At 35.8% G+C, this 27048-nt stretch overlaps 1 protein-coding gene across 3 annotated transcripts; it reads right to left on the bottom strand.

Moving 5' to 3' along the window:
• Positions 1-1678: 1678 nt before the first annotated feature.
• LOC135089615 (SID1 transmembrane family member 1-like) lies at positions 1679-26245 on the bottom strand. Of its 3 annotated transcripts, none has more exons than XM_063985440.1 (19): positions 26072-26245; positions 25373-25490; positions 23064-23399; positions 22528-22661; positions 21847-21987; positions 21411-21555; positions 19811-19973; positions 19417-19579; positions 18406-18526; positions 16555-16708; positions 14913-15030; positions 12877-13024; positions 11642-11836; positions 11305-11422; positions 9421-9660; positions 7725-7969; positions 6606-6719; positions 4665-4778; positions 1679-4276 (listed from the first exon to the last, which is right to left on the bottom strand). In XM_063985440.1, the coding sequence occupies exons 3-19, from the start codon at positions 23385-23387 to the stop codon at positions 4214-4216; spliced, it is 2700 nt and encodes an 899-aa protein (XP_063841510.1). In that variant the 5' UTR covers positions 23388-23399; positions 25373-25490; positions 26072-26245; the 3' UTR covers positions 1679-4213. The 3 variants fall into 3 exon arrangements, with proteins under 3 accessions (XP_063841510.1, XP_063841511.1, XP_063841509.1); XM_063985441.1 differs by having other exon boundaries at positions 25373-25388; XM_063985439.1 differs by lacking the exon at positions 25373-25490.
• Between the last annotated feature and the right edge of the window lie 803 nt (positions 26246-27048).

Genomic DNA, 27048 nt, shown 5'->3' with positions numbered 1-27048 from the left:
ATATTGACGATTGTTTCTTTTCGCCTTCCTTTTTTTTTTTTTTCTAATGTAAGAGGGCCATTGTCCAAGGGCAGCAAAAATTTTGAGAAAAAAGGCCCACTTAGGTTATTTTCAAATATATGTGATTTCCCAATTATACATTTATTTTGAATTATTCCATGCCAATTTATATACATTAATTAAATCTGAGTGAGTCTAAGGCTAGTTCTGCTATTATTTCCTCTATGAACTTTCTTTTTTTTTTTATGTAAGAGGGCCACTGGCTACTGGCCCAGGTCAACATTTTATTTATTTTTTTTATATTTTTTATTTATTTTTAAGACCCGCTGAAGTAAATTCGAGCTACAGCCAGTGAGTGCCTTTGCCATTCAGCCTTTCACCTCTTGTTTCTTGGTGGATTAACTTATACGCATGTAAAAGCTTCCATACGAAGGGCGGCGGCTGACTTTTCATTTTCATTCACACCTTTCGGCAATGCGCCTTCTCGCCTCATTACCAGCGTTCAAAACCATGGAAGTATATCATGGAGGTATTATAATACCTTCATACTCAAAACGTAAAGAGAGAGAGAGAGAGAGAGAGAGAGAGTATTCATCACTGATTTTGTTAAGCATGGCAGTGATGGAGGATGTTTGCAATCTACTACATCCTGATTGCGTCCTAACAGTTAACACACACACACACACACACACACACACACACACACACACACACACACAGAGAGAGAGAGAGAGAGAGAGAGAGAGAGAGAGAGAGAGAGAGAGAGAGAGAGAGAGAGAGAGAGAGAGAGAAATTCATAGTTCCAAATGTTAAAAAAAAAGTACGTTGAGTATTACCTCTTGAGCTCTCTGCATTAAGTATGAAAGATGCACATTTAGTTGTAATGTTCTGACAATGTCATACTGAATAATCCTACATTCTGGAGATTTGTAATTTTCCTACATTGTAGAAATACAAAAATTTCTTTCTGATTAGCCTGCGTGCCAGACGTTATGACATGACATTACTTATAAGACGGTCATTGTCACATGTAGACTTTAAATGAATGCCTGGAGGGGAGCTCAAGAATCAGGGTGGAGGCCACCACCGTGATGGTAGAGGTGGTGTGATGAAGGGCTTTCACAATGGCTAGTTTCCCTGGAGTGTGAAGCCTGCAGCGGAGAGAGATATTACTGTCTCACTGTAGTTGCCAGTGGTAGCCTCCATCATACTCATGTCAGCAAGACTAGTGCTAGGAATTGCGGGGCCCAATTAGGAAACTGGTAGCGGAGCTCCCACTCAACAAAAGTAAAAATTTATGCATGTTTATATTTCGTGAGGAATAATAATTTCTCATTCTTCATTTCACGTTTTCGGTAGTTGTTTATTCCTCTTACAATACAGAAAAGGCTTTTCAAGTGTTAACTCTGTTGCCGCTGGTGCACGGCCCCTTAAGGTGTGGGGCCCAATTTTATAAAATTGGTCAAATAGGCTTAAAACCAGCTGCATGCCAGAGATAAGTTACCTATCAACTCAATCCCTTCATCAGTGCTTACTTTAAGAACCAGTAACACTTTCATGTGCACTATAGTATTAGAGTGAAATCTGCTAATGCTTCAGGGCAAAAAGGCATCTGGTATGGTGGTAAAGGTGAGGACTCTCTCTCTCTCTCATTTAGACAACCAAAGAGAAAAATATATGGAAGGCAAGATATTTTATTCTCTCTCTCCTCCATGTAAAAGTTAACTGATTACACCATGGCATACATTTATTTCCCAAAATTATACAAAAGCATTCCCAAGAGTTTTACATTATTTATTTAAGTTACAAGTTGTAACGAATTATAACAGAATGGCCATTTCTTGTTCTATTACAGGCTGTCACTGCACAGATGGTACTGGCTCTAGCCATATGTGTGGGACTTTATCCACTTATTCAAAGGATTGCAGTCAATGTGCCTGTCTAGTCCTAAAACTAATATTCTGTGGGCACAAAATTAGTGGACAAATTCAGAAATTTAGAGCACTTAAAAGTTTAAAATTCATAAAAATAACATTTTCCTCAAATAGATTTAAATATAAAATAAACATTAATTTTCAGTCATGAATAAATATAAAAATTACATAGAATAAAATAATAATCAACTATAAAACTTTCGTTTCATTACCGAAAGGAAATAAAAATTGCATGAGGCTGTTTTAATAGCACCAAACAATGGGCCAGGATATTGATACCTGATTCATAGCCTGCATAGGTGGGACCTCACCCCTCAAAGAAAGTTAGCAACAAAAGGTACAACATAATTCTCCTTGTACTTTCTACGAGACTCAAAGAAACCACAATTATCTTTAACAGACATCTCTGTTATCAAGTCATTAAAGATGCTGTTCAGTTTCCTAGGTATCCAATGTTTTACATTTTTTTTATCTGAAGTACCTTTAGTGTTCTATGCATGCTGCAAGAGGAGTGGCAGGAAGCAAAGCACAAATAGTTATTATGTATTTCATGATCCAGTGTCCCAGAGTCAACAGGTAGCCGTTTTGATTCAGCACACCTAGAACACCCAAACACAAATATGTGGAGCAGTTTTTGCTTGACTGATAAGAGCCCATCCCAGCAATATTCATGACCAATGTGACCAGAGCTTAGAATGGGGTAGCTGGATGAGGAAAGGGGATGAGCGATGGATGGGGTATCACAGGGCGAGGCTTCTGATGAGCTTTGCCAGACAACTGCAGGGACTAGACAGAGGAGGAACACACTTGGACAGGTGTGCAGACTTTGGTAACAGCCAAGAGAAGGAATAAGCTGGTAGACCCCAACTTAAAACTTTACAGGGAGAATGCAATGAGACAAAGAACTACAACAATTACCAATCTAAATTATATGTATGCAAAATAGCCATTTTTAACATACCTGCAGCCAAGACAAGAAAGCACATGAATATCTTTATCTGATTACTTAACATTTCAATATTTCAACCTCTTCCTCAGTATGATCCAGATATTAATAAAAATAAACTTATAAGTATACAGCCTTTTCAACTTAAAAGTTATACAAAAGACAAATGACATCAACTTACAGTATATACCAAAAATACCATTATGTATGTCTAGCTTTGCTGAACTCAGGAATATATTTTCTAATATATTTCCCTTATTCTCTACACTTCTTGGGTGCAAGCCAAGCTTCTTATTCCCTACCTGTGTATGTGCATGCGTGTTTTATGTTCACAATATTTTACAATTAAATGATGTAAGAAATGTCTGAAATTATAAGTAATTATAAATACATGGGAAGATGAGCAATTTTTCTTAGAAATTCTTCTGGAAGAATGATTGGCATCAAGAAGCCTATAGTTAAAGGCTTAAAGGTGGTTTGTGGAAAAAAGTTGAAATATAATGGTGTGAAATTTGAATGTGTTGCATTATCTAGGCAGTTCAGATTGTGTACAGGATGGGATTATGAAATAAAATAAAATAAATGGGTTCACAATGAAAGAGAAACAGGCCTTAAAGTCACTTCATACTGGTTGTGATGCTACGCTAACCACAACACTGGTGATTCAAAGGTGTGGCTCGTGGTATTTTATATGAGGCTGTTCACAACGCCACCAAACCCATGTCAGCAATGCCTGCAATGTGGCCCACACAGCTTCCCTGATCCCATGGCTTGTGATTTTTTTCAGCATAACTTTGCTCACCCATAAGCAAGGGGCTTGCAACTTGCTGCCCCACACTACACTACCTAGATATGGCATCCTGTTTCCTGATGTCTTGTTCTAAGAGTGAGAGGGTTTCAGTGAACTGAGCAGGAGATAATCTAAAATGCTGTCTAGATTTTGTTTCAACTGGCCTCTTCATATTTGTTTCACGTACCCACTTCTTTTTTTCTCTTCTTGTTCACGGCTACAATTAATATTAGTGATTCCTTCTCATCCACTGAAGGAGTCCAAAGAGAACAATCTCCCATCGCTATAACCAGGAGACAGGGTAAAAAAATTATTCTGAGTTTGAAAATTGTTATGTCCAGTGGGAACACTCACAGAGCAAGGATCACACCTGTGTGCCTACTGCTTAGTGTGGCAACCATTATAAAACAGCATACAATGGTTTGAACATTTGTTGATTGGAGTGAATAGCTGAATCTCTCTCTCTCTCTCTCTCTCTCTCTCTCTCTCTCTCTCTCTCTCTCTCTCTCTCTCTCAGGGTGTGGTGGGAGGAAAGGATGAAAACTAAGTAACCTTGATTTCCTGTGATGATTTCCAGCAGAGGTCATCATCCATGGTGAGGAGAGCCTGCAGGAAGGGATAACAATATTAAAAATGCCTCTTAAGAAAAAAAAAAAAAAAAAAAAAAAAAAAAAAAATGGCTGCATAGCTTTGTTGTGCAACTGCTTTCTTTTGGGCTATGAGAAAGGTTACCAATGGGATTAGACAATAAGGCACCTATATCACATCAGTCATAAAATGTTCAAAGGAAAATATTGATAAGGGTCACTGCAACTTACAAATTACCTTTCTTCTCTCCTTTTTACATTATTCTGGCATGATTTACAAAGAGATCTATTAATTTTTTATGTGTAATCCAGTGCTCAGATTATGCACGAAAAAGCAAATGCCACTTCACCATTTATATGGAAATTATACATTTCAAAATTTCAATCTCAAAAACATAAATACTTACGACAAAGAAGAAAAATAGTGCAAATGATGAAGTGATGTGCCATATGTCATGCTCATCAAAGACATGAAGGAAATCACAAGGAGAGTTCTTGTTTCTTGAGTCTGCTGGAGATCTCTACACATGATTGAACAGTGTTTACTAATGAGCATGACTGTACCAGTAATAAAAAATTATTATTATTACATCTTTTTACACAGCTGATTATTTCCCAAACATTTGGCATGGAACCCAAGAAAAAAAGAATGCAGTAATCTATATAAATGCAAAAAATGATAATCCAAATAACCCTCCTATACAAGTAATAAGCTAAATCTGAAACCAAAACAAATATACTGCTATTTGACATTGTGCTCTATAAAGACTGTGAAGTGTGTGTGTCTATGTGTGTGTTGGGGAGGTTGGGGAAGGGTTACTCTTAACAAATTTCAATTTTTTGCATTTGTGTTATATTGCATTTCCCATCACTGGTTCCATTCAACTATCTTATTTAAATCCCTTTGTAATATTTCACCGTTTTTATTTTTCACTCATTCTCGATATCTTAACAACATCCATAAATAAACTTATATAGCTGTCTATTCCCTCTTCTATATCATTAATATACAACTAAACAGTTGAGAATGTGAATGAAATGTGTGAGTGTGTGGTGTTTTCTGTGGTCCATATGAAATTGCTAGCCTGCTTTATAGATGGAAGAATATAACTGGTGCCAATACAGATAATTGTGGAACACCATTCTTATCTTGCTCCTTAATGATTGCTGATTCTTAATCACTCTTCTCACATGTTTTAGATCATCTTCCATCTATTTTAGTAACCTTCCTTTCAAGCCACCTATGGATTCCAGATTTTTAGGTAATCTTTTGTAGGGTATCTTGTCAAATACCTCCTTTAAATCCAAATATGCAGTCTGTCCATTTGTCCCTTTCCTACACAATGTCAATTATTCTCAAGTAGAAACTTAATAGGCTTGTTGCACATGACCTACCACTTCTGAACCCAAATTGACACTTACTAAAAGGATTTGTTTCATTCATATCCCTCCTTATTCATATGAACTTTTAGGTCCTCAATTTTGTACTAGCTAGGTGCTTTCACTAAAATTTCCTCTATCTTTGCCAGCATATTATATTTGACCCTGAACAGGCCAGTCTACTCCTTCTACATGTTTATACAGTGTGTATTTTTCTATTCATCTGTCATTTTCTTGTATCACTCATATTATTTTTGTCTTCTATATCTCAGAGGTTGGACTTTCTCTTTGGCACCTAATATTATTAGGCACTGCATTTTCTTGTCCACCAAATCCCCGATTACATTCTCATTCTCTTAAATTACTTTCACTCCTTGCTGAAAAAATACAACCTCTGCAGAAAACCATGACCATCAATGTCCATTTAATATATATGGAGAAATGTCTGATGTTTGCATTTTTTGTAGTTTGGTAGTTGGCAATCCACTCCAGTGACAAATGGCAACTCATCATCCCTTTATTGACTCATAAACAAGGCATTATCTTATTTGGCCTTGAGAAAGAAGAGGGAGAAAGTATCAAATAAAGGCACAGTAACCCTAATGGGCACTAAAGCTTACCCTGAATTTTGTCACCCTTGCTTATCTAATTCTGCTTCATCATAACAGGAAAGGTCCTTACATTTATGGATAAAGCATGTTTGCTGGATTTTTTTTTCAAGTTGTAGCATCAAATTTCTTTTACAACCAATTGCTTTCCTGTATTTTTTTTTCTTAAATGCCATACCTCATGTTTAGAAAATAAAATTAATAGTTAACAAAACCTATGTTAGATCTAAAGTATAAAGTCCATGTCAAGATGATAGTAAATAACAGTTTATCAAATACATTACGAAACATCATCATTTTTTAACAAAGAAAACAATATATTACACAAAAATGCTAATGGATGTCTTGTCACATTTTTACCTCAGAATCACTGCGACGCTGGAAGAAAAATACAAGGGCAATGATCCAAAGCAAGATGGAGAAAGCCAGACACACCCAGGCCAGCACTGTTCCCTTCTCTTCAAATGACAGCTTCTGTGAAGGGAATTTCAAGGTAATGTCATAGTCACAGGTCCTGTAATCTGTTATGCTTACTTCCTCTGAATTTATTATTTCCCTCTATCCCAGTTCCTTTAATCTGGTGACAGTCTTGAAAAACCTGGCAACTGGAAAACTTTCAGCTGATCATAGGATTCAATACAAAGAGAAATGTTGAAGATAGTGGAAATAAATGCAGTATGTTAATCACCTACAGTCCATAACTATACTAAATTGTTCAGGAGTCAATAAGGCTGCATCATTTTCATGCACTCACCACTGTCACCCACCATTAACCTCTATCATGCTTGTTGCATAGCCATTCCTCTCTTATTCAGTGCTCTTTCTTCACACAATTCATCCACTCCAGGCATGACCTTCCTCTTTACATTCCACCATGTATATCTGACCTCATTATTCTCCTTACTAGTTTACTGTCCTCCATTCTCTCCACATGTCCAAACCATCTTACCACACACTGATCTCCCTGTCCAGCCAACTCTCTCAAAACAACAGTTCTTCTTACTTCCTCCATCCTTATTCTGTCCCTCCATGTTCCTCCATGCATACTCCTCAAACACTTGGTTTTCATTACATTTAACTGTTTCTTCTCCACTACTCCCATATTTCAGCATTTCACTATTCCTTCATATAACTTTCTCTTTCTCATGACAGGGTTGAAAACTGTGATTATAATTGCCCCTTAGTATTCATGAAATATGGTAGAACACTGTAATTGTGACATGTAAAATACAGAAAACAATAAAAATGATTGAGTTGTGAATTTATGACATCCAACAATCAGCATGTAATTTACAAGCTTGCAGCTTCATGCAGCTTGTTCAGTTCAACTCCCAGTGAATGAACTATGCACAATATTCAATCATTTAAAGCTCATTCATTTTATGCCCAGTTTTGACACAAAACATTGCAACTAATCCAATCAAGATTGCTGAGATCCTTAAGCTAATATTATAGAAGATTAAAAAAACATCATACTACCTTCATCATCACATAATTGGCAAAATAAAGGCCCATGTTGACAAGGCACACAATCAGGATGAAGTTGTATACATCAGGGTCACCCAGGTTGCCATACACAATGAGCCCAATGTTGCTGCCCACGCCAACTAATACCCGTGCCACCTGCATGGGCTGGGAGCTGGTGTCCTGCTCTCCCATAACATTCTTCAGCTTCTCTGCAACAGGCTTCCAAGCACTCCACACATGCCACAGTTTGGATAAAGCTGCAAGTAGAGATGGTACATTATACTTTATTTAGTATGAGGTTATTAAGTGATTTTGGTAAACAAAACAGTGTTATCAAAAGTAATCTGCTATTACTACAGACAAAAGTTTTTAATCATTACATTACATCACTTCCAAAGTAGATCAGAAATCTGGAGTTTTACTAAGTTCTTGGAATGAAAATTCCATTGTCCAAAGATATATGGAGAAGGTAAGGTTTGGCACAGCATGGAGATACCCTGTTCCCTCCCCAACCATAGACTCGCCAACTGTGATATTCATGTAACCATGGTTAAATAATTGTATCTCAATTCACCACACACTGAGTCAGATTTGTGTAACTGCAAGCTTCAAGAAATAAATGATAAAAAAAAAAAAAAGGTCCTATTTTGGTCTGGAAAGACTAACACTATCTTAAGTCAAATTAGTTTACTATACTAATCCCTCCAGTTTGGGAACACATAAGAAAGCATCATGGATTAGCAAGCTAGCTAAAATTGAAGACATTTTGACTAAAAAAAAAAAAAAAAAAAAAAAAAAAAAATGGAAAAAAAAATGAGAGAGAGAGAGAGAGAGAGAGAGAGAGAGAGAGAGAGAGAGAGAGAGAGAGAGAGAGAGAGAGAGAGAGAGAGAGAGAGAGAGAGAGAGAGAGAGAGAGAGAGAGAGAGAGAGAGAGAGAGCCCATTGAGGCAGGGCAGTAGTAAAAAATTGAAGGGTAAGTATCTTGAAACTTCCCTCTTGAAGGAGTTCAAGTCACAGGAAGGAAGGAAGGATAGTTGTCTTGACAGTTGTGTTGAGTTGATAGATGGAGGAATTGAGTTTTTTAAGGCACTGAACAATACTAAACTAAACTAAACTGCTGTCACAGAATTAGTAAAACTTGCAAAGATGGAGAGGATTTCACACCAAATAATCAATGACAAATTTCAGCTGGAGTGAGAAAGAGATCATTAATTAAGTGTATGCATCACCCTGTCCTTCCCCTACCACAGTTTAAGATAAGTTTCTTTGCATTAATGATGATTGGATGTTTCTTCATTTATCTAAATAATGAAAGACATAAAAAGATAGGTGAGTATTCCTTTCCAAGTCACATATACAAAATAAAATAATCTTTTTTATCAATGTTGTCATTAACTCTACAAACAATTAAATAATGACTGTCTGCATTATAGTGTTACAAACTAAACACTGATGGATATTTAGAGTAAGGAATAATAATCATGATAGCTCAGTAAAGTTGTCACATGCTAGTTCACTTATCATTAAAACATTTTATGATATAAAATTACTTAAAAGCAGCATGTATGTAAGTATACTATAGTGAGTTAATGAGGTATAGCTAAGTAGTATCAACAGACTCAAATATCTTTATGAAACCTGTATATATGTATCTAAAATATTGATTGCAACAACATATTGCTCAACACCTATAATTCCTAGAACTTACAGAAGGACCAAATACCATAGGTGGACATAAGGACAGCATTGGAGAGCAAAAGAATGACATAGACAGTTGACAGCAGTCCCCAGAACCATTCACGCCTCAGCCACATCCGTGCTTCAGCCACCAGGAGTGCCAGGCCCACGGTGATGACAGTCGGGTACACATGATGCGTGACATCACCATGCCGCAAACCCCAGATTGTCACCACGGCAACCACCATCATCACATACATGAACATCATATCTTGTTTAAAAATAAAAATAATATATTACCATAGATGCCAGGTCCATAACCTTTAAATTTCATCATCATATCCTTACAGTGAAAATAAATAAACAACTACAAAATCCAGGCATTCTGTTCCAAAAATCTATAATTTTCCACTTTTATGTACTGGTGCAATACTGCAAGGTTCAGCTTTGCCTCCTATCCACCAACATAACAATAGCCATGAAGATCCTAACTCAGATATCAGTCACTCCATCAATTAGCATTGACCTGAGCTGATTTTTAAAGTATCAGTAGATCAACATTGTTAATATCAAAATATTAACCATTCAGAAAAGTTGTGGTGGTAGCTTAAAATAGCTTTCAAAGTAAGCCTTCTATTCCATTAATGCTTTCATATAGAATGTCAAACAAAAAGGTCACCTCAGTATTGTGGAGATTATACTATTCTATTTTACAATTATTGTGAGTTACTGAAACAATATATATATATATATATATATATATATATATATATATATATATATATATATATATATATATATATATATATATATATATATATATATATATATATATATATATATATATATACACATATATATATATAATATAATATAATATAATATAATATATATATATATATATATATATATATATATATATATATATATATATATATATATATATATATATATATGAGTTGACTGCATGTCAACTCAACATGAACCCACCAGTTGTCAACACCAAAGTCAGTACCAGCTGACAGTGATGTTATGCACAATGATCCTTGCTTCCCCATACATATTAATGACAGTGAGTCATAACAATAACACCTCTAGAGTTCAATTACTTATTTTATTACTGTCAAAATGCAGCATTTGTTGAGATGAGCACACAATCAATAATATTTCTATACAAATCAGTTTGCATAATGCTTCATTTCACTGAATAAGTTTACTACTATGTCATGTCAGAATAACACCACTAAAAAAAAAAAAAAAAAAAAAAAAAAAAAATCTAATGTTATTTTATTTACACAAGCTCATCCATGTAACTGTACATTCAAAACATTTCCAGTGGCTGTCCCATTAAACATCCACCTCACTGCAATCTTTAAACTTTTCTTGATTTTTAGTCAAGCTGTATAATTGCTTCTGTTTTTTAACAATTTTCTACAGTTAATACTTTAATATTAATGTTGTTTTCCTATTGATATCTTTGAAGATTGGCATATGGTTAGACTAATATTGACAATGAAATTAAATATATCTTAGAAATCAGCTTACGATAAGACTAATATTGACAATGTAATTGAAAATATCTTAATAAAAAAAATTCAGGGAAGTGACAAATGTATTCTGAGTGAACCAATCAACTCTCCCACTGAAAGGGACAGGAGACCAGGGACACAATTTCTAGATCAGCTTAGCTTACAGTGACTACTGGAAGTCTAAATAATATCATTCCATCTGATTTACGCGTCCTTCTTCCTCCAGTCCATTTCTCTCTCTCTCTCTCTCTCTCTCTCTCTCTCTCTCTCTCTCTCTCTCTCTCTCTCTCTCTCTGTATATATATATATATATATATATATATATATATATATATATATATATATATATATATATATATATATATATATATTAGAAAGTTACTTACCAAACTTAATTGTGACACTGTTAGGACAAGTGTGATACAAGGCTGACATAACTCCCTGCATGATAAGACCATACCCCAAGGAGACAAAGAGTCCATAGCAATGAGTCACACCCACACTCTGCCAAAGATAAGTTAGAAAAATATTATGCATAGCAGTGAAGTACTGTATATGGAAGAGTTAAAATAATATACGTATGTGTCGTTTTTTTGCTACAAATCTAAATCTGTTCATAGCTGGCAAAATTACAAATTTCAACATGTAACGTCCAATTGTTTTTTATAAATACATACTAAATGCATTACACTGTATCAAGGCAATATTCATTATGATAATTACATTTTTGGCCCTGAACTGCTTAAGAATGTTAGAGGTCAGATTCTTGTGTTTCTTGACAATGATGACAAAGGCAACACCCAGCAAAATATATCCGTAATTGGTAAATACTCGAGCAAAGTCTGGCAAAAAGCCAAAGGCTGTCAGGCAGCGAGAGTTCCAGAAGCACTGATCTTCCTTGCCATGATGCAATACCATCTGGAACACAAACATCATCATCATCATCATCATCACATCTTAATAACTGCAGAACTTGAACATCACCAGCTTTAATAAATTCTCTACAAATTTTCATTCACAATGTTCCTCTGCATAATGTTTTTTTGTTTGTTTTCTTGTTCAAATTTATTGTAACATCTGAAAAAAAAAAAAAAAAAAAAAAAAAAAAAAAAAAGGAAATAATATCCTTAGAAACTAATGCATAGGGTGAATATGTGCAAACTAAAAATAATAATATTAATAATAAATAAATAAATAAAAACTCTGATCCACTATTTTTAACTAACCCCTAAAGGACCCAAGGCAGCTATAGCTGCTTTACCAGATGAGGACCAAAGGCAGTTATAACCGCTTCATGATTTTTGTTAAACTTGGCTACTTTTTGTAAATTTTTGTAGTTTAATCTTTGGTAATACTGCTTGCAAGCTAGTTAGGCTGATCTCTCAGTCTCTATCCCGATCTAACCATGGTCAAACACAGTGATAGTGATTCTGACAAATCCGATTCCCTGCCTGCTTCCTCCTGCTCTCACACCTCAAAATTTCATGTATTACCCCTGACACTCGACCACTTGCTATACTAAGGCAGTAAGAGTGCATTTGGGCAGGAACTTGATAAAACTGTTAAGCATGTGTGAAGAGAGCTCAGGGCACTTGTTTTCATTAGGTACTAGCCATATCTAGTCATGTGAAGTGGACTCAAGAAAAGGCAAGCTACTAGCTCCCTCCAAGAGTCTCTCCCCTTCAATTCGCTGTCTCTCCATAACAACTGCATGTAAAGACACCTGGATAGCATTGTTTGAAAGGGTAAGGCTTGATGTTGAGTACAAAGTCTTATTTCACTTGCTCTTCCATTCCAGGCTAAGTTTAAGGCGTGTGGGAATACAGGGTATTCTCAATGTTTAGTGCTGGAGGGGCAGTACTAGTGGGACAAAAATCACCTCCACCACTGGTCCTTTAGGGGTTAAGAGGTCCAGTTTATATTTCCTGCTGTTTGAAAGAAAATATCTAAAAGCTCACGCTCAGGTATGATCGGAGGAGCTCAGATGTGGGAAGTGCTGCAAACACCCCCATGATGATCAGGCTGTTTTGAAATCCAACCTCTGACACTTGGGCTTCAGCTGTGCCTGCCTCGTGCACTGCCACACACTTCCACCACAGCACAATTCTTCAAAACACAGGTGGTGAAGGAAGCAAATATAGGAACAAAGAGGCAAAGGAGCCATTGGTGCATAATTTTAACAATATAATGAAATGCTGAGTCAAAGGGTACTGAGTTTAAAATGTCAATGTCTATGAATGAAGGCATAAAAATCACAATAATAATGTTAAGCAAAAATTGTAAAAATATAAGAATATGAGAAAATAAGGAGATTGTAGCTGGCCTACACAAGGCAAATCCCAAGCACTTGAAATTTACCATCTACCATCTTCACCCATGAACTTATCCAACATCCTCATGAAACAGTCTAACATCTGAGCACTCACTATGTTCTTGCTAAGTTTGTTCCACTCATCTACAGTTTTATTTGTGAGTCAATTTTTACCCATCTTTTTTCTTTTTTTTTCAAACCTGATTTTGTCTAGCTTCTAACCAGTCATGTGAGTTTTAACTTGTTCTATGACTAAAAGAAACCAATTCATATCTTGTTTATTGAGTCCTTTAACCCACTTAAATATTTCCATCACATTACCATGCACCCTTACACATCTCTGGTGGTAACATTTCAATTCCTGCATGATTCTAGTCAACCTCTTCATAGAGTCTAGTCAATCTAAGTTCATTTTAAAATAAAGAATCTAGAATTGTATAGCATAATCTATTGTAAGTGTGTCCTTGTGCTGGTTGAAAATAATAAATTGGTTTGGCCTTTCATAAATATATTCCAGTCATATAGACAGAGAGTCAATAGTAAGTACAATGCCAGCCTGCTCTCTCCCAAGTGAGAGAATGGAGAGATGTATGTCTAGACTGTCAGGTCAGACTGCTCTTCTGGTACTGACCCTAAGTGTCTTGACACCCTGTAAGGATTTCTACATTAACTTCAGCAATATTCATGCCCTTTGATCTAATTTTTCAATCAGTGGAACATCACATCTTCTCTACTAAACATCACCATCTTTCCTTTACTGACATGTGTGTCTGATGCAACTGGCAGTAAACTCTTCTCTGTTCCCTCCTACTTCTCTATGCTCACTTTCAATATAATGCTAGATGCTGCATCGACAAGTATGTGTGCAACAACTTCACTTCTTCTTGTGCCCAAACTCTTCAATCTTTTGAATTTTCTTACCATCTGGATTCAACATCAGAATTACTCTTCAGACTAAATTCATCTGTGGTATATGCCTCTCACCTACCCCCTATAATTATAAAAGAATTATTATTTAATTTCTACAGTAGAGCACATCCAGACTCTTCCCTTTTGCAGAAATCTCCAATCTTGGAGAATTCAATGTTCACCACCAGCTTTGGCTTTCTTTTCCCTTCAATGGCCAACATGGGGAAATAGCCTTTAACTTTGCAATCTTCCATGGTCTAGAGCAATTAGTGCACACATTGTCTATATTCCTGACATCTTGGAGATACATCCAACATTTTTTACCTTCACCTAAACTTTAATCCTTTTGCATTTTTTTTTTTATCACAACCTCCTATCTGTATCTTGTCTTATCACTCCAATTCCTCCTCAGGATCCTTCAAAGCAGAGATGCATTTGGTGTTTTGTCTCTGATAAATCAGGGATTTATGTGTAGCACTGATATAGCAAAGTAGAGTCAAGCTTATGAGCACAATAGGTGTAGCACTTATGTACCATTGTAAAACTGATGTTAGGGCACAAGAATTGCATTTTTTTTTTTTTTTTTCCTTCTAGCATGTTCCTTTTTCCTGCTACCATTTATTTCATTTATTCCCATGGTTAGAGGTACACTTTTGAGTGTGTCAAAGAAGTAGGTGAATCAACTTGCACCTACTGTAATGTGAAAGAATATAAGAATTACACTAATTTTCAATACCAAGATATGGCTCCATGTAGGAAAGACAGAAATCTTACCGAGGATTGAATGAGTCATTGATATCCATGGATTCACCCACCGGTGCATGGGTAGTGGCTGGCAGGAAGGAGGGTGAGTGGACAGGTACAACAGCTTGGGTATTGTGTGAATTGCCTCCTAGAAGTATAGAAAGACACATAATAAATCTGCTACACCTAACAAATAATAGTTTCTTTAAAGTAGATTTTTTTTCTTTTTTCAGCATACTTACCCATATGCAATGACATATGCCTGGTTCACTTGCCTCAACAGACAGCAAAATTGTTCCAGTAAATGTGACCCTCAAAAGCTTATCTGCTCATTCATTTGCTATTTGAAAAGAGCACCAAAGTGGTGTATGTATGTACCGAGTTATCTATCAACAGGCCACTTAGATATACAATGTGGTGGAAACACTATATCTGAGAGGGAAGGGGGACAGGGATCTTTTTATTTAATTACATAAGGGTAAGAATGTTGATAAAACATGTTTCTACTTAGAAGAAACTATTTAATTATCATGCATACAAATATCCACACATAATTGCATACTTCTGAGTCACAAAGTATAGGAGGAAGAAAGCAACTTATCTCCTCAACAGTCAGGGTCACCACACATGGCATTATTAGCAAGTGTTAATTTATGACACAAAGGACTAAAATTATCAACCCCTGTGAGTATCAAGGTACTTATGCATCATTTCATGGAGAACAACCAAGTGCCTACAATGATCACCTGGCTGGCCCTGAGACTGCACCTTGCAGAACAAGGAACTCATGGGCACTGCATGGACTTCATGAAATATGGCCTGAATTAGCTGACACTCCTAAGAGAAAATGCTTGAGTATGCCTGGTGAATGACTTAGCAAATCCAAATCAACAAGGTGTCAAGATGGACACAACGACAAGGCTCCATCACCATCTAAAGAGATAGAAGTACACCCACTGGCAATCCCTTATTCATCCAAAGTATTCCAATGAGGCCCACACAGGGCAGATAAAACAGTCCTTCTCTATACCACCCACACAAAGTCTTTAAGTGTGGGGACAGAAGACTTGCTACAGGAGTCATTCCCTGGGCAATATGAAGACCAGCCTTTTGAAACTTTAACCTCTGCTGAAAGGCTGAAGCACTCTTTCCCCACCATGTGGTGGTCAGGGCCAAGAGAACTAAGATTCTCTTAACATTGTTTTTTTTTGTAAGATGTTAATTTCACAGACTCATACAAAACAGTAATTTTGGGGAACCTAATCTCTGTGACTGGGGAGGGAATAGTGTACAATATCATCACAAATCTTGGACTACTGAAAACACTGAAAAAGTTTACTTATTATGACTGCATCCTCTAGAACCATGTGAGTGAGCATTTTGTCCTCACATGAATCTGGCACAACACAGTAATGTGGAGGTGTGGCACTGCCACAACTAGAACTGTGTGAGTGTGTTAATTTTGTCCTTACATCCAGTGTGACACAGTGGTGTGGTGGTGTGGTGCCACCACATCTAGAACTTTGTGTGTGTGTGTGTGTGTGTGTTTTGTCCTCAAATTTGGCATAATGCAGCAACAGTACTGAAAACACAGAGAATGATGAAGAAAAATACATTGCCAAAATAATTTATACCATTACACATGTAAACATAACACTGCAAACATAGTCACCTTCAATTCCCCCTGAAGTATCAAGAGCCAGTATACCTCTCCTCCCAACATGTCCAATACCATCTTCATTACCTCCTCTCTCTATGCCATCGGCTTCTTGTTCATTGCAAAAATGGCTGTTTTCCTGACTTAAAGGCCTGCCATTTTGTCTATGCTGTAATCCAATAAAAATCAAGTTATAGATGTCAATGTGTATCAGGGATGGAATATTTGTATTTGGTTTTTATATATGAAATCAAAGTACTCTTATTCATATTCAAATACTTTTGAAAAATATTCACATCCTTTCAATAATCTGTTGAATAATCTGAAAATTATGACCAGAAATAACAGAATTGTTGTTCCTTATAACTCTAGCTTCCTTGATGAATGTACCATATATAGTACAAGCTGGCAGACTCTGACAAGGCAGCATCTAAAGTTTGACAATTACTACTTGCCAGTAGATGAAGACTCAGTTATTTAGGTTGAGGTCATTGTTTGATTTATTTTCTGCTTTGTTGAATGTATAGAGCTGTGGTGTCCCACAAAGATCCACTGTCCATGTTCCAAATGGAGGAGAAATAATAATGAAAAGTAATCAAGAAAAAGATTTGGGAGTAATGATCCAGGATACACTAAAAAAAAATTAGGAGTAATGATCCAAGATACACTATCACCTCAAAGGCACATGAATGGAATATTTGGCTCTACATACAACTTGTTAACAAACATTAGATGGTGTTCAACTATTTAGATAAAGAAATTATGAAGAAAATTATAAGAAGCATGATACAACATGAAATGCAGCAGTAATTTGAGCTCCACACTGAAAAAAAGATATATAGAGAAAGAATACAGAGGATAGTGACAAAGATGGTACCTGAATTGAAAGACTTAACCTATGAAGAAAGACTTGAAGAGATGAGATTACCATCACTACAAGAGAGAAGAGAAAGAGATCTTAGAATAATGTACAAATTAGTAAACAATATAGAAAGAATAGACAGAAATGACTTGGTACCACAGAAGGAGGGAGAGATGGACGAGGGGGCATGGGAAGAAAATAAAGAGTGGATGTTCAAGCGACATCAAGAAATACAGCTTCCTGTATCAAACTATTGAAATCTGGAATGATTTGAAGTAAGAGATGGTTGTGGCAAACAGTGTACACATGTTTAAAGAGAAAATGGATAAATGTGGTTATGGAGATAAGACAAAATGAGTTTTGGCTTGTGCCCTATACAACTAGGTAATTACACACACACACACACACACACACACACCATCTCAATCAACAAAGTTGATTGAGATGGCAGAAGGTGGCACCCCAAAGGAAAGGGGGTCTTTTGAAGGTTTCACTGGAGAAGAAAGAGAACTGAATTACAGGTTGCAGTGTAGAAAGATTTTGTACATAGAGGAATTGATGGACAAGTTATTGGAGAGAATAAAGACATTGGAGGCACACCAAGGAGACATGTATGGAGTTAGTGATTATTACAACATGGTTGATTGAGATGGAAGATAAAAATGAGAAGTTGAAAGTGAAAAATGATGATTTGAAGGAACAAATAAAGAAGAAAGTAGAAACTGTTCAGAAAGGAAATGAGAAAATGAAGGCAAATGTAAAGGATGTGAAAATGAAGCAAAAAAAAAAAAAAGTGAATAAGTGAACATAAAGTTGAAGAAGAATCACTAAAGAAAATAACAGACCAAGAAAATGAGAAACAAAACCTGAGACAGAAAGTAGTAATGTTATTAAAGAAGAGAAAAAGTTAGTGAGACACTATAGAAAAGTATAAACAAGTAATTGTATTTAGTTTAAACAGAAATAATCCATTTCAAAGTTCATATCTAATCATGGCAAAATACCTGTAATCCACCCGCAGAGTACATTCCTTCCATAACTTCCACTTGGTATGAGGGCCTCATGGCAGACTCACCCAACATGGGACGCTCATCCTCACTACTTACACTGGATGGAGATAAAGTCCTAAGGAAAAGAGAATAAATAATTATGATATCAATACAATGTGTCACAGCCACAGCCACCCTACTTCTGTTTGTTTCCCACAATGGAGTCAAGAGTCAGTTAATATTTCTATGTCATACTTATTTTCAGTCATCTGGATCATCATTACCATACCATTGAATTATACAATTCACTCAAATGAGGTGAAAACATTTCTTAAAAATGCATGGTATCCTTACAATTCCTGTATCTCTCCACACACAAAATATAATATATAACAAGAAGTGCAGTGGCATCTGATGCACATAAGATTTTCCTGTTTTACCTTTATAATATGCAAATTATTAACATACTACATAATCATAAACATAGCAGGTGTTACATTATGCACTTCTCTGTACTATTGGTAATGACTTTAGTTACATTTTTTGTCAGTATGAGCATAAGGTGACTTGATTCCACTCAAGTTACTTCTTTATTATCAGGGCAATCAGCCAAGAGGTAAGAAAGACACAATAAGCCCACTAAAATGCAATTCTCAAAAAAAAAAAAAAAAAAAAAAAAAAAAAAAAAAAACAGGAATAGAAAATGACTCTTTCCATAGGGAAACAGCTGGCTGGGTGACCAGCAGACAACCATAGGTGAATCACACACACACACACACACACACACACTACAAGAAAGAAGAGTGCATTTATCTAGACATATTATATCTATTTATCTGATCCCTTGCTCACTCCAGAAGTGGCCCTCCACTTTTGCCAGCCACTGTTCCCTCATCTCACAGTTTTTAAATCTATCTCCAGCAGTTTTCTTATACAGGCATGTGCCTCACATGACAGGAAGGCCATACTATGATCTTAAATACTAATCAAATAATTTTTGTCAAAACAAAAGAGCAATCTACACACCTCTTGATCATGGCAGAAATCAGTGTCGTGGCAACAATGATGATGATAGTGAGGATGATGGCAGTTGAGCAGAATATGTACCAAGTTGATGATATTGTTGCATGATCATAAACCTCCAGCACCACAGTCTTGGTTCTCGTGTCTCGGGTGTTGTTATGTGAGCCTGAAAGTCCCCTTTCATGCATGTCCTTTTCAACAGATTAACAATAAGTAACAATATTTTGGTGGTAGATTACAGTTTCTGATAACATGGAGTGACAGGAGAACAGTATTTTTTCCATATAACTTGTCCTCAGCACAAAGAAAAATGGCACCCAAGATTATATTTAACTAAATAAATTATATGTGGCAGTATTTCATTGCATTATGGAAAGTACATCTGCAAGTGTCTCACCTACGGGACTGAGGATACATGCATCATCATCAGGCAGAGAAAGGACTATAACATGAACCCCATCAGGAAACTCTGTCCTGTGTGCCACCATGCCTGCCCGCCTAGTGAAGGTCTGGTAGCGTCCTTTGTTGATCAGTCCTGACAACTCCGAGTATACAGGACACTGCCCAGGATGAAATGAGTGGAACCTTGTTTCACGAACATTCCTGTTTGTAGATCAGTTCACAAAGAGATTTATCACACAATTTTTGCATCAGTTCACAAATGCTGTTTTGGTGTGGGAACGCACAAACACCCCTCAAACCCCCCTCAGCTGGCAAGCACAAGCTCGGTTGTGTTTTGGTGTACCTGCCATGAACAATGTAATTATCATACACTGGCAAGTCTCTTAGGCATCAGGCTATAGATTGTCACTGATTTCAAGGTCAAGCACTTTCCCAGCTGTTTAAGGGAAGTTAGACCTTTGTCCCCCTACCCCTTCCCATTTTCAGTAAATCACATGCCTTCATATTTAGATTGCCACTTCTTACTCTGACTTTCAGGATGGCTGGAAAGATGATGATTCAAGATAAAAAGACACAAAGTATTGTCTTGCATCAAGCACATGTTGACTGGAAGAAAATATTGGAGCACATGAGTCTGTGTAAAGCAGGGATGTTTGCACTACTCATGACAGTATGTGCTCTTCCATCTTGTCGCATTTCACCTCATGCTCCAGTTTCTGGACACCCAAGAAAGACTGCACCTGCTACAGATAAGCTCATAAGACATGAGGTTGTCAAGAATTCTTCAATCACAAATATTGAACTCAAAACAAAGAACATGAAGTAAAATTTTGAAAGCAGGTGCTGCCATAAGTAGTGCAAAAATCCCTGCTTTACACAGACTTTTATGCTCCAATATTTCATTCAAATCTTCCCTTGCTTGATGCAAGCTGAGATTTTGTCTTTTCCTCTCAAATCATCTTTCTAACCATAATGAAAGTCAGAGTAAGGAGTGGCAGGCTAAATGCGAAGGCATGTGATTTACTGATGGTGGCAAAGGATAGGGGGGGCCAGGTCTCACCCCTACCTCAAACAACTGGGAAGGCACCTAATGATGAAATCAGTGACAAGCTATGGCCTGATGATGAAGAGACTTGCCAGTGTATGAAAATCACTTGCAAGTTACGATAGGAAATGGATGCACATTTATTACATCTCTTTATCAAGAGGACCATCCAGCATCCAGTCTTGCAACTTTACTATGCTATAATTTCATTCAATATTCTTTGTCACAGAAAGATATTTAAAAAATGAAAAAAATGCATTGTTTCTGAGGTTGGAATGGATTAAATGCATTTACATTAATTTCAATGAGAGAAATTGTTTCAGTTTGCAAACATTTCAGTTCACAAACTAAATCATGGAACAGATTAAGTTCATGACCTAAGGTTCCACTGCACTTATATATATATATATATATATATATATATATATATATATATATATATATATATATATATATATATATATATATATATATATATATATATATATATATATATATATACAAGCAGACGGAGTTTAAGGGATCAGACAATTAGGTGAAATTATCTCACCTTGGCATTTTGAAGAATCAAAACACTGCAAATGTCAGAATTACTGTCAGCAGTAACAAGGACAGATTCTTCGTATGCAGCCCACTGGTAGCGCTTGTACCAAGGAGAAACAGGAGTAACTATCACTGTAACATTCACTTCCTTCCTTTAAAAAGAGAAAATAAATAAATAAATAAATAAATAATATATACATATACATATATATATATATATATATATATATATATATATATATATATATATATATATATATGTATATATGTATATATATGCATATATATATATATATATATATATATATATATATATATATATATATATATATATATATATATATATACACTAATCAGTGGTTAAATTTTTTTTTTATAACTAAACATTTCCACACATGTAAGGAAACATCCATAAAAATAAAAAAGAGCAATGCAATACTTACTGAAGAACAAAAGATACATTTTTCAAGGCAATCTGAATCTTTTTCAAGTCTGGCCCTCTGACAGATACAGTAACCTCCACAACTTCCTTAGATTCATTTGCTGGTGGGCACAGGAGAGTCTCTAGGGTTGTAAATTTCTGACTAGAAGGAAAAATAATAATAATAACAACAACAACAACAATAATAATAATAATAATAATAATAATAATAATAATAATAATAATTAGCAACCATCTACACACCAAGCTGATGTCCTTGCAAAGGCCTGTAGCCAAGACAAGGTTTCTATATGAATACAAAGGCACCCAAATACTGTATATGAATAAATTTAAATACCTAACACACACACACACACACACACACACACACACACACACACACACACACACACACCTTAAGTGAAGCAAAACTCATCTTAGCCCCTAAGGTGTAAAGAGGACAGATTTTCAACACCCTACACATAATACCCAGATCTCTCTGCATCAGGGCTAAACAGCATAACTGACTTAAATACTAGTTCTGTAATATTTACAACTACAAAGACAGATAAGTACTTGCATGGAAAAGAAGTTGAATCCAAATATTTATACATTCATATTTCATTATTTATAAGTGAAGACATTATAAAAAAGAGTAGTTAAAACTTCTTCCTGATGGCTTCACCAGCATTTTAAGTCTTACTTTTCTCCTCTGGTGGAAGAAATGATTGGCAATGTCCAGCAGCTGATATAATGGTCTTGTTGGACTGATATGAATGTTGGATGCTGCATGGGGTTTTTGTATTTCTGGTGAACCTCCAGCCTCAGGGGTCTCAGCTAAAAAGTGCATTACATTACAATTACAATTTGAAATACGACCTCATAATAAATTAATGCTTATTGAAGCTGCCTGTAGAAAAACACTACTACAAATACTGAAATGTTGTCATCAAATATAAAGATAAGGCATATGATGGACAAGTTAATAAGGTCCTACCTTTCACCACCATCTCCCTCTTAATGAATGCCATCAGGTTAAATGGCTAATGAATAATCAGTGTCCCTAATTTATATAATATTAGATGATCTTTTGATAATGCTTTTTGAGTAGCACTTTCAGGGCGAGAAAGCAAAGCAATTTATATAGTAATAAAAATATCAACAGACTACAATAATGCCAATACATTATGCATAAGAGTACATTACAATGCCTAGAGCATCATCCAATCACATGCTTACCTCCTGAGGATCATAAAAGCACCGAAATACACACGGGGTGGATTCATTGATGTTGATTTCATAGTTACTATGGGAAAGAGATAAACAAGAGACTGGACTAGTGTTGTTCTGACATAATCCAGTGCTATTGTTAGCTTTTCCTTTCTTAGTCACTGAGGCTGTCTTGAGGGACTTTTCTATGGATTTTGTAACACTGGAATGTGGGGCTTGCATGACTGTAGCCTCAGACACCAGTAAGCCAGATGTGCTAGGGGATGACATTCCACGCTGGAGTGCTGGTGCTGCCATCAACACCACAAGACAAAGGCAGGTAAGAGGTCCCATAGCTGTGTTCCTCTGTAAGCAACATATGCACAGGATGAAATATGCAAAATAATTTAATGCAAATAAAAATGTTTTCTTAAATTTCATTCACAAGTAAATAGTAGATAATTAAATACTTTTCAAAGACTTATAAATCACCAAACCTTGCTTGTAATGAAATGAACTAATATCTAACCTTTATCATTTCCAAATAACATCTAGATTACAAAACAGATGGTACACTGAAAAAATAGTATGAAGTTCAATAAATTTCATGTATGTAAGAAATATGCTGGTTACTGACATTCAACATGATGTTTAATTACTCATACATCAGTATGACTCCAAATGTTAATGTCACAGTCTTAGGCCAATTACAGGGTCAGTTTAATAGCTATAATAAGAGCAGATTAAGCTGATCTATGAGCCACACCCAATCGTCCATTTCTCTACAAACCTGCGCATTGGTACACTTACAAAGTTCTTGCCTGATTTATGTACTGTACCTACCAATTTAAGATATTTTCAACCATTTTATCAATTAATCTTGCCCTAAGCTATTTTTTTCTTTTAAATACCAAGAGCCATCTCAAATACACATAAATGAATACTTGATTTTGAATACTAATAAAGATAAAGTTGTTCATCAGCATGGTGTTCATTTGAATAACCTACAGAAATCTATAGAAAGACTACAACTTACACTAGGGAAGACACCTTACAACACACCTCACTTACCTACATCAGACAAGACACAACACCACTGCTGGACACACTCCCTCAACTGTGCCCTAGACACTGCAGTCACCAGACTCAGGATAGGACACAGCTGTCTAACTATCCACATGCATAAGCTGGGCATGATGGACACCCCTACCTACCCATGGTGCCCCACAGGAGGCAGTAGGCACCTGCCAAAACAATAATTACTCCCAGCGAGGTCTAAAACACTAGATCAAGAGGTGCTGTGAACTTACCATTTAACCCAGCTGTGACCTCACTGGACATTTCCCTTTTGTGTCTCACAACACAAAGGGACAGTCACAGCCTGCCCTTTAAAGATAACTCTCTTCCTTCACACAAAACTACAAGCACCTAATTACACACACATCCTTCACTCAAAATTCAAAATTATCATGATGACTCCTACACCGGCCTCAGAGTCCCCATCTGGGGAGGGGACCACAAATGTCCCCAGGTCAGACTGCTCTTCTAGTATCGACCCTACATGTCTTGACACCACCCTCAACTTTTTCTTCATTAACTTCTGCAACATTTGCAGTCTTAAATCTAATTTTCAATCTGTAAAACACCACCTCTCCTCTATTAAACCTCAAGGTTTCAAGACACTTATCCTTCAATTTTTGACTACCACTTTGGACCCTATTCAGAGACCAGCATCTTCATTGGATTTTTGTTGCCCTTGGCTGGTGTCCCTCCTATATATATATATATATATATATATATATATATATATATATATATATATATATATATATATATATATATATATATATATATATATATATATATATATATATATATATATATATATATATATATATATATATATATATATATATATATATATATATATATATATATATATATATATATATATATATATATATATATATATATATATATATATATATATATATATATATATATATATATAATCCATAACACTTACTGCTACACTATCCCCACCACCGCTACCACTGCACTGCTTTCCCCCACTCACTGGCATCACTTCACATCCTCAGACTATCAATAGCAGATCTAGATGGTTCCCAAGTTCCCCAAGTTCCCCCGAGTTTTCCTGGCCTTCAAAACACTCAAGCACACCAGGATTTTTCTCCAAAAGACATGACAACTTATTAAAATCCAACTAACTAACTAACTTGTCTGCTGCCAGTACCTTGGGGGCGCTAAAGGCTGCGGCACCACAGCCAGCACGGCCCCTACAAAACTGTTCAATGCTAGAAAGAAGAATGTGCACCTACCAGATGCCTGTAGTACCTGTTGCAAGAGAAAAGTCCAGGAGAGTCAAAAGAGCCTCAGTCTCCAGCATTAGGTCACTGCTGCTGGGTCTACTAGTCATGTGGTCATTGTTGTGCTAGTCTGTACTCAAAACATTCATGAAATTTAATTTTACTTGTTGAGTTTTCACTTTTTTTTTTCTTTCATGCACTATTTTCACACTTATTATAGTAGTATATCCAATGTGGTAGTGGGAATGATGAAAATAACCTTAGTTTACTATTTTTCAGACGATGAAACTTTTTCAAGTCTGATCTACACCAGCAGTTCCTAACCTTTTCTAAGTCCATGCATGCTTCCAAGAGCTTTTAAGAAATTAATTTATTATAATGCTTAAGCCGATTAACTAAAAAATATTAGTACTTCACATTTAAAAATGAAAATGAGTAAAAAAAAAAAAAGTACAATGCACCTAGATTGACCAACTGAGATCAACACAACGAAGGGATTAACAGCGAAATTAATGAACTTAATTACCCAATTTAAACCTAATCATTTGATGAAAATGTTTGTCATTACAATATTACTGTTACAGTATTTCTTTAGATGATAACGTCGTGCCCAATAATCTACTACGAAACTTTGCCTTTCTTTCGTATTATCTCTTATCTCAAATGTCATATTTTACAAGATAATTATCACCATATCACTGGAAGACATACCTCTTCACAACACCACCTGATGTAGTGATGTTTACAGTAGGCGCTTGGTGCACATTTTACGAAATATGAATAAAAAAATCACTACAAATGTTGAGGCAGAGTGAGACATAGCAAGCAATGCGTACACGTATGGGACGCGCCAGGGATGGGACCGGGGACGGGGGATGGGGAACCAGAGAGATGCAGTGGGGGAATCTGATGGTTGGGGAAAGAGCAAGAGAAGGACATAGTGGGGGAACAGAGAGATTTTTAGAAGAGAGCAAGGGAGAGGGGTGGGAGATTAACTCCGTAGAAATTTAGCGAGCTTTTGCATCAAACTGTTAAAAAAAAGTAAAAAACACGCTTTTTATTGGTATACTTGTGCTTTGCAGAACAAATACTTGCGAACTCTGTAACTTTTTTTAAATTTTTTTTTATCCTATATGAAAATCACATTTCATTTAATACATGTAAGATGCGGCAAGTCCCATATGAAAAAAAAAAAAAAAGTATTTAACGAATTATGACGATTTTTTTTTTTCTGATATCACCATCACAACAATAAAAAGAGCTTGCAAAATCACGCACGAGCCAATCATATATAAAGATAACTTATGTTATAGACAAAGGAGATGCAAATATGGCACTTTTACAAACATGGGCCGATCGCTTGATCTTGATCTTCATGGTACAGGTAGTTCGGGATCACTTCTAAGCCAGGCCTCTTGATCGGCAACTCCTGTAGATGGAAAAAAAAAAAAAAAAAGAGAGAGAGAAACGAACATCTACACTAATTCATTTTGCTCTCTCTCTCTCTCTCTCTCTCTCTCTCTCTCTCTGTGGCGCTTAGTGAGGAATATATATATATATCTATATCTATATCTATCTATCTATCTATCTATCTATCTATCTATCTATATATATATATATATATATATATATATATATATATATATATATATATATATATATATATATATATATATATATATATATAT

The sequence above is a fragment of the Scylla paramamosain genome, chromosome 33 (assembly GCF_035594125.1).
Source record: "Scylla paramamosain isolate STU-SP2022 chromosome 33, ASM3559412v1, whole genome shotgun sequence".
Lineage (NCBI taxonomy): Eukaryota > Metazoa > Arthropoda > Malacostraca > Decapoda > Portunidae > Scylla > Scylla paramamosain.
The sequence above is the reverse complement of the archived record's forward strand: the minus strand, read 5'-3'. Positions and strand labels throughout refer to the sequence as shown.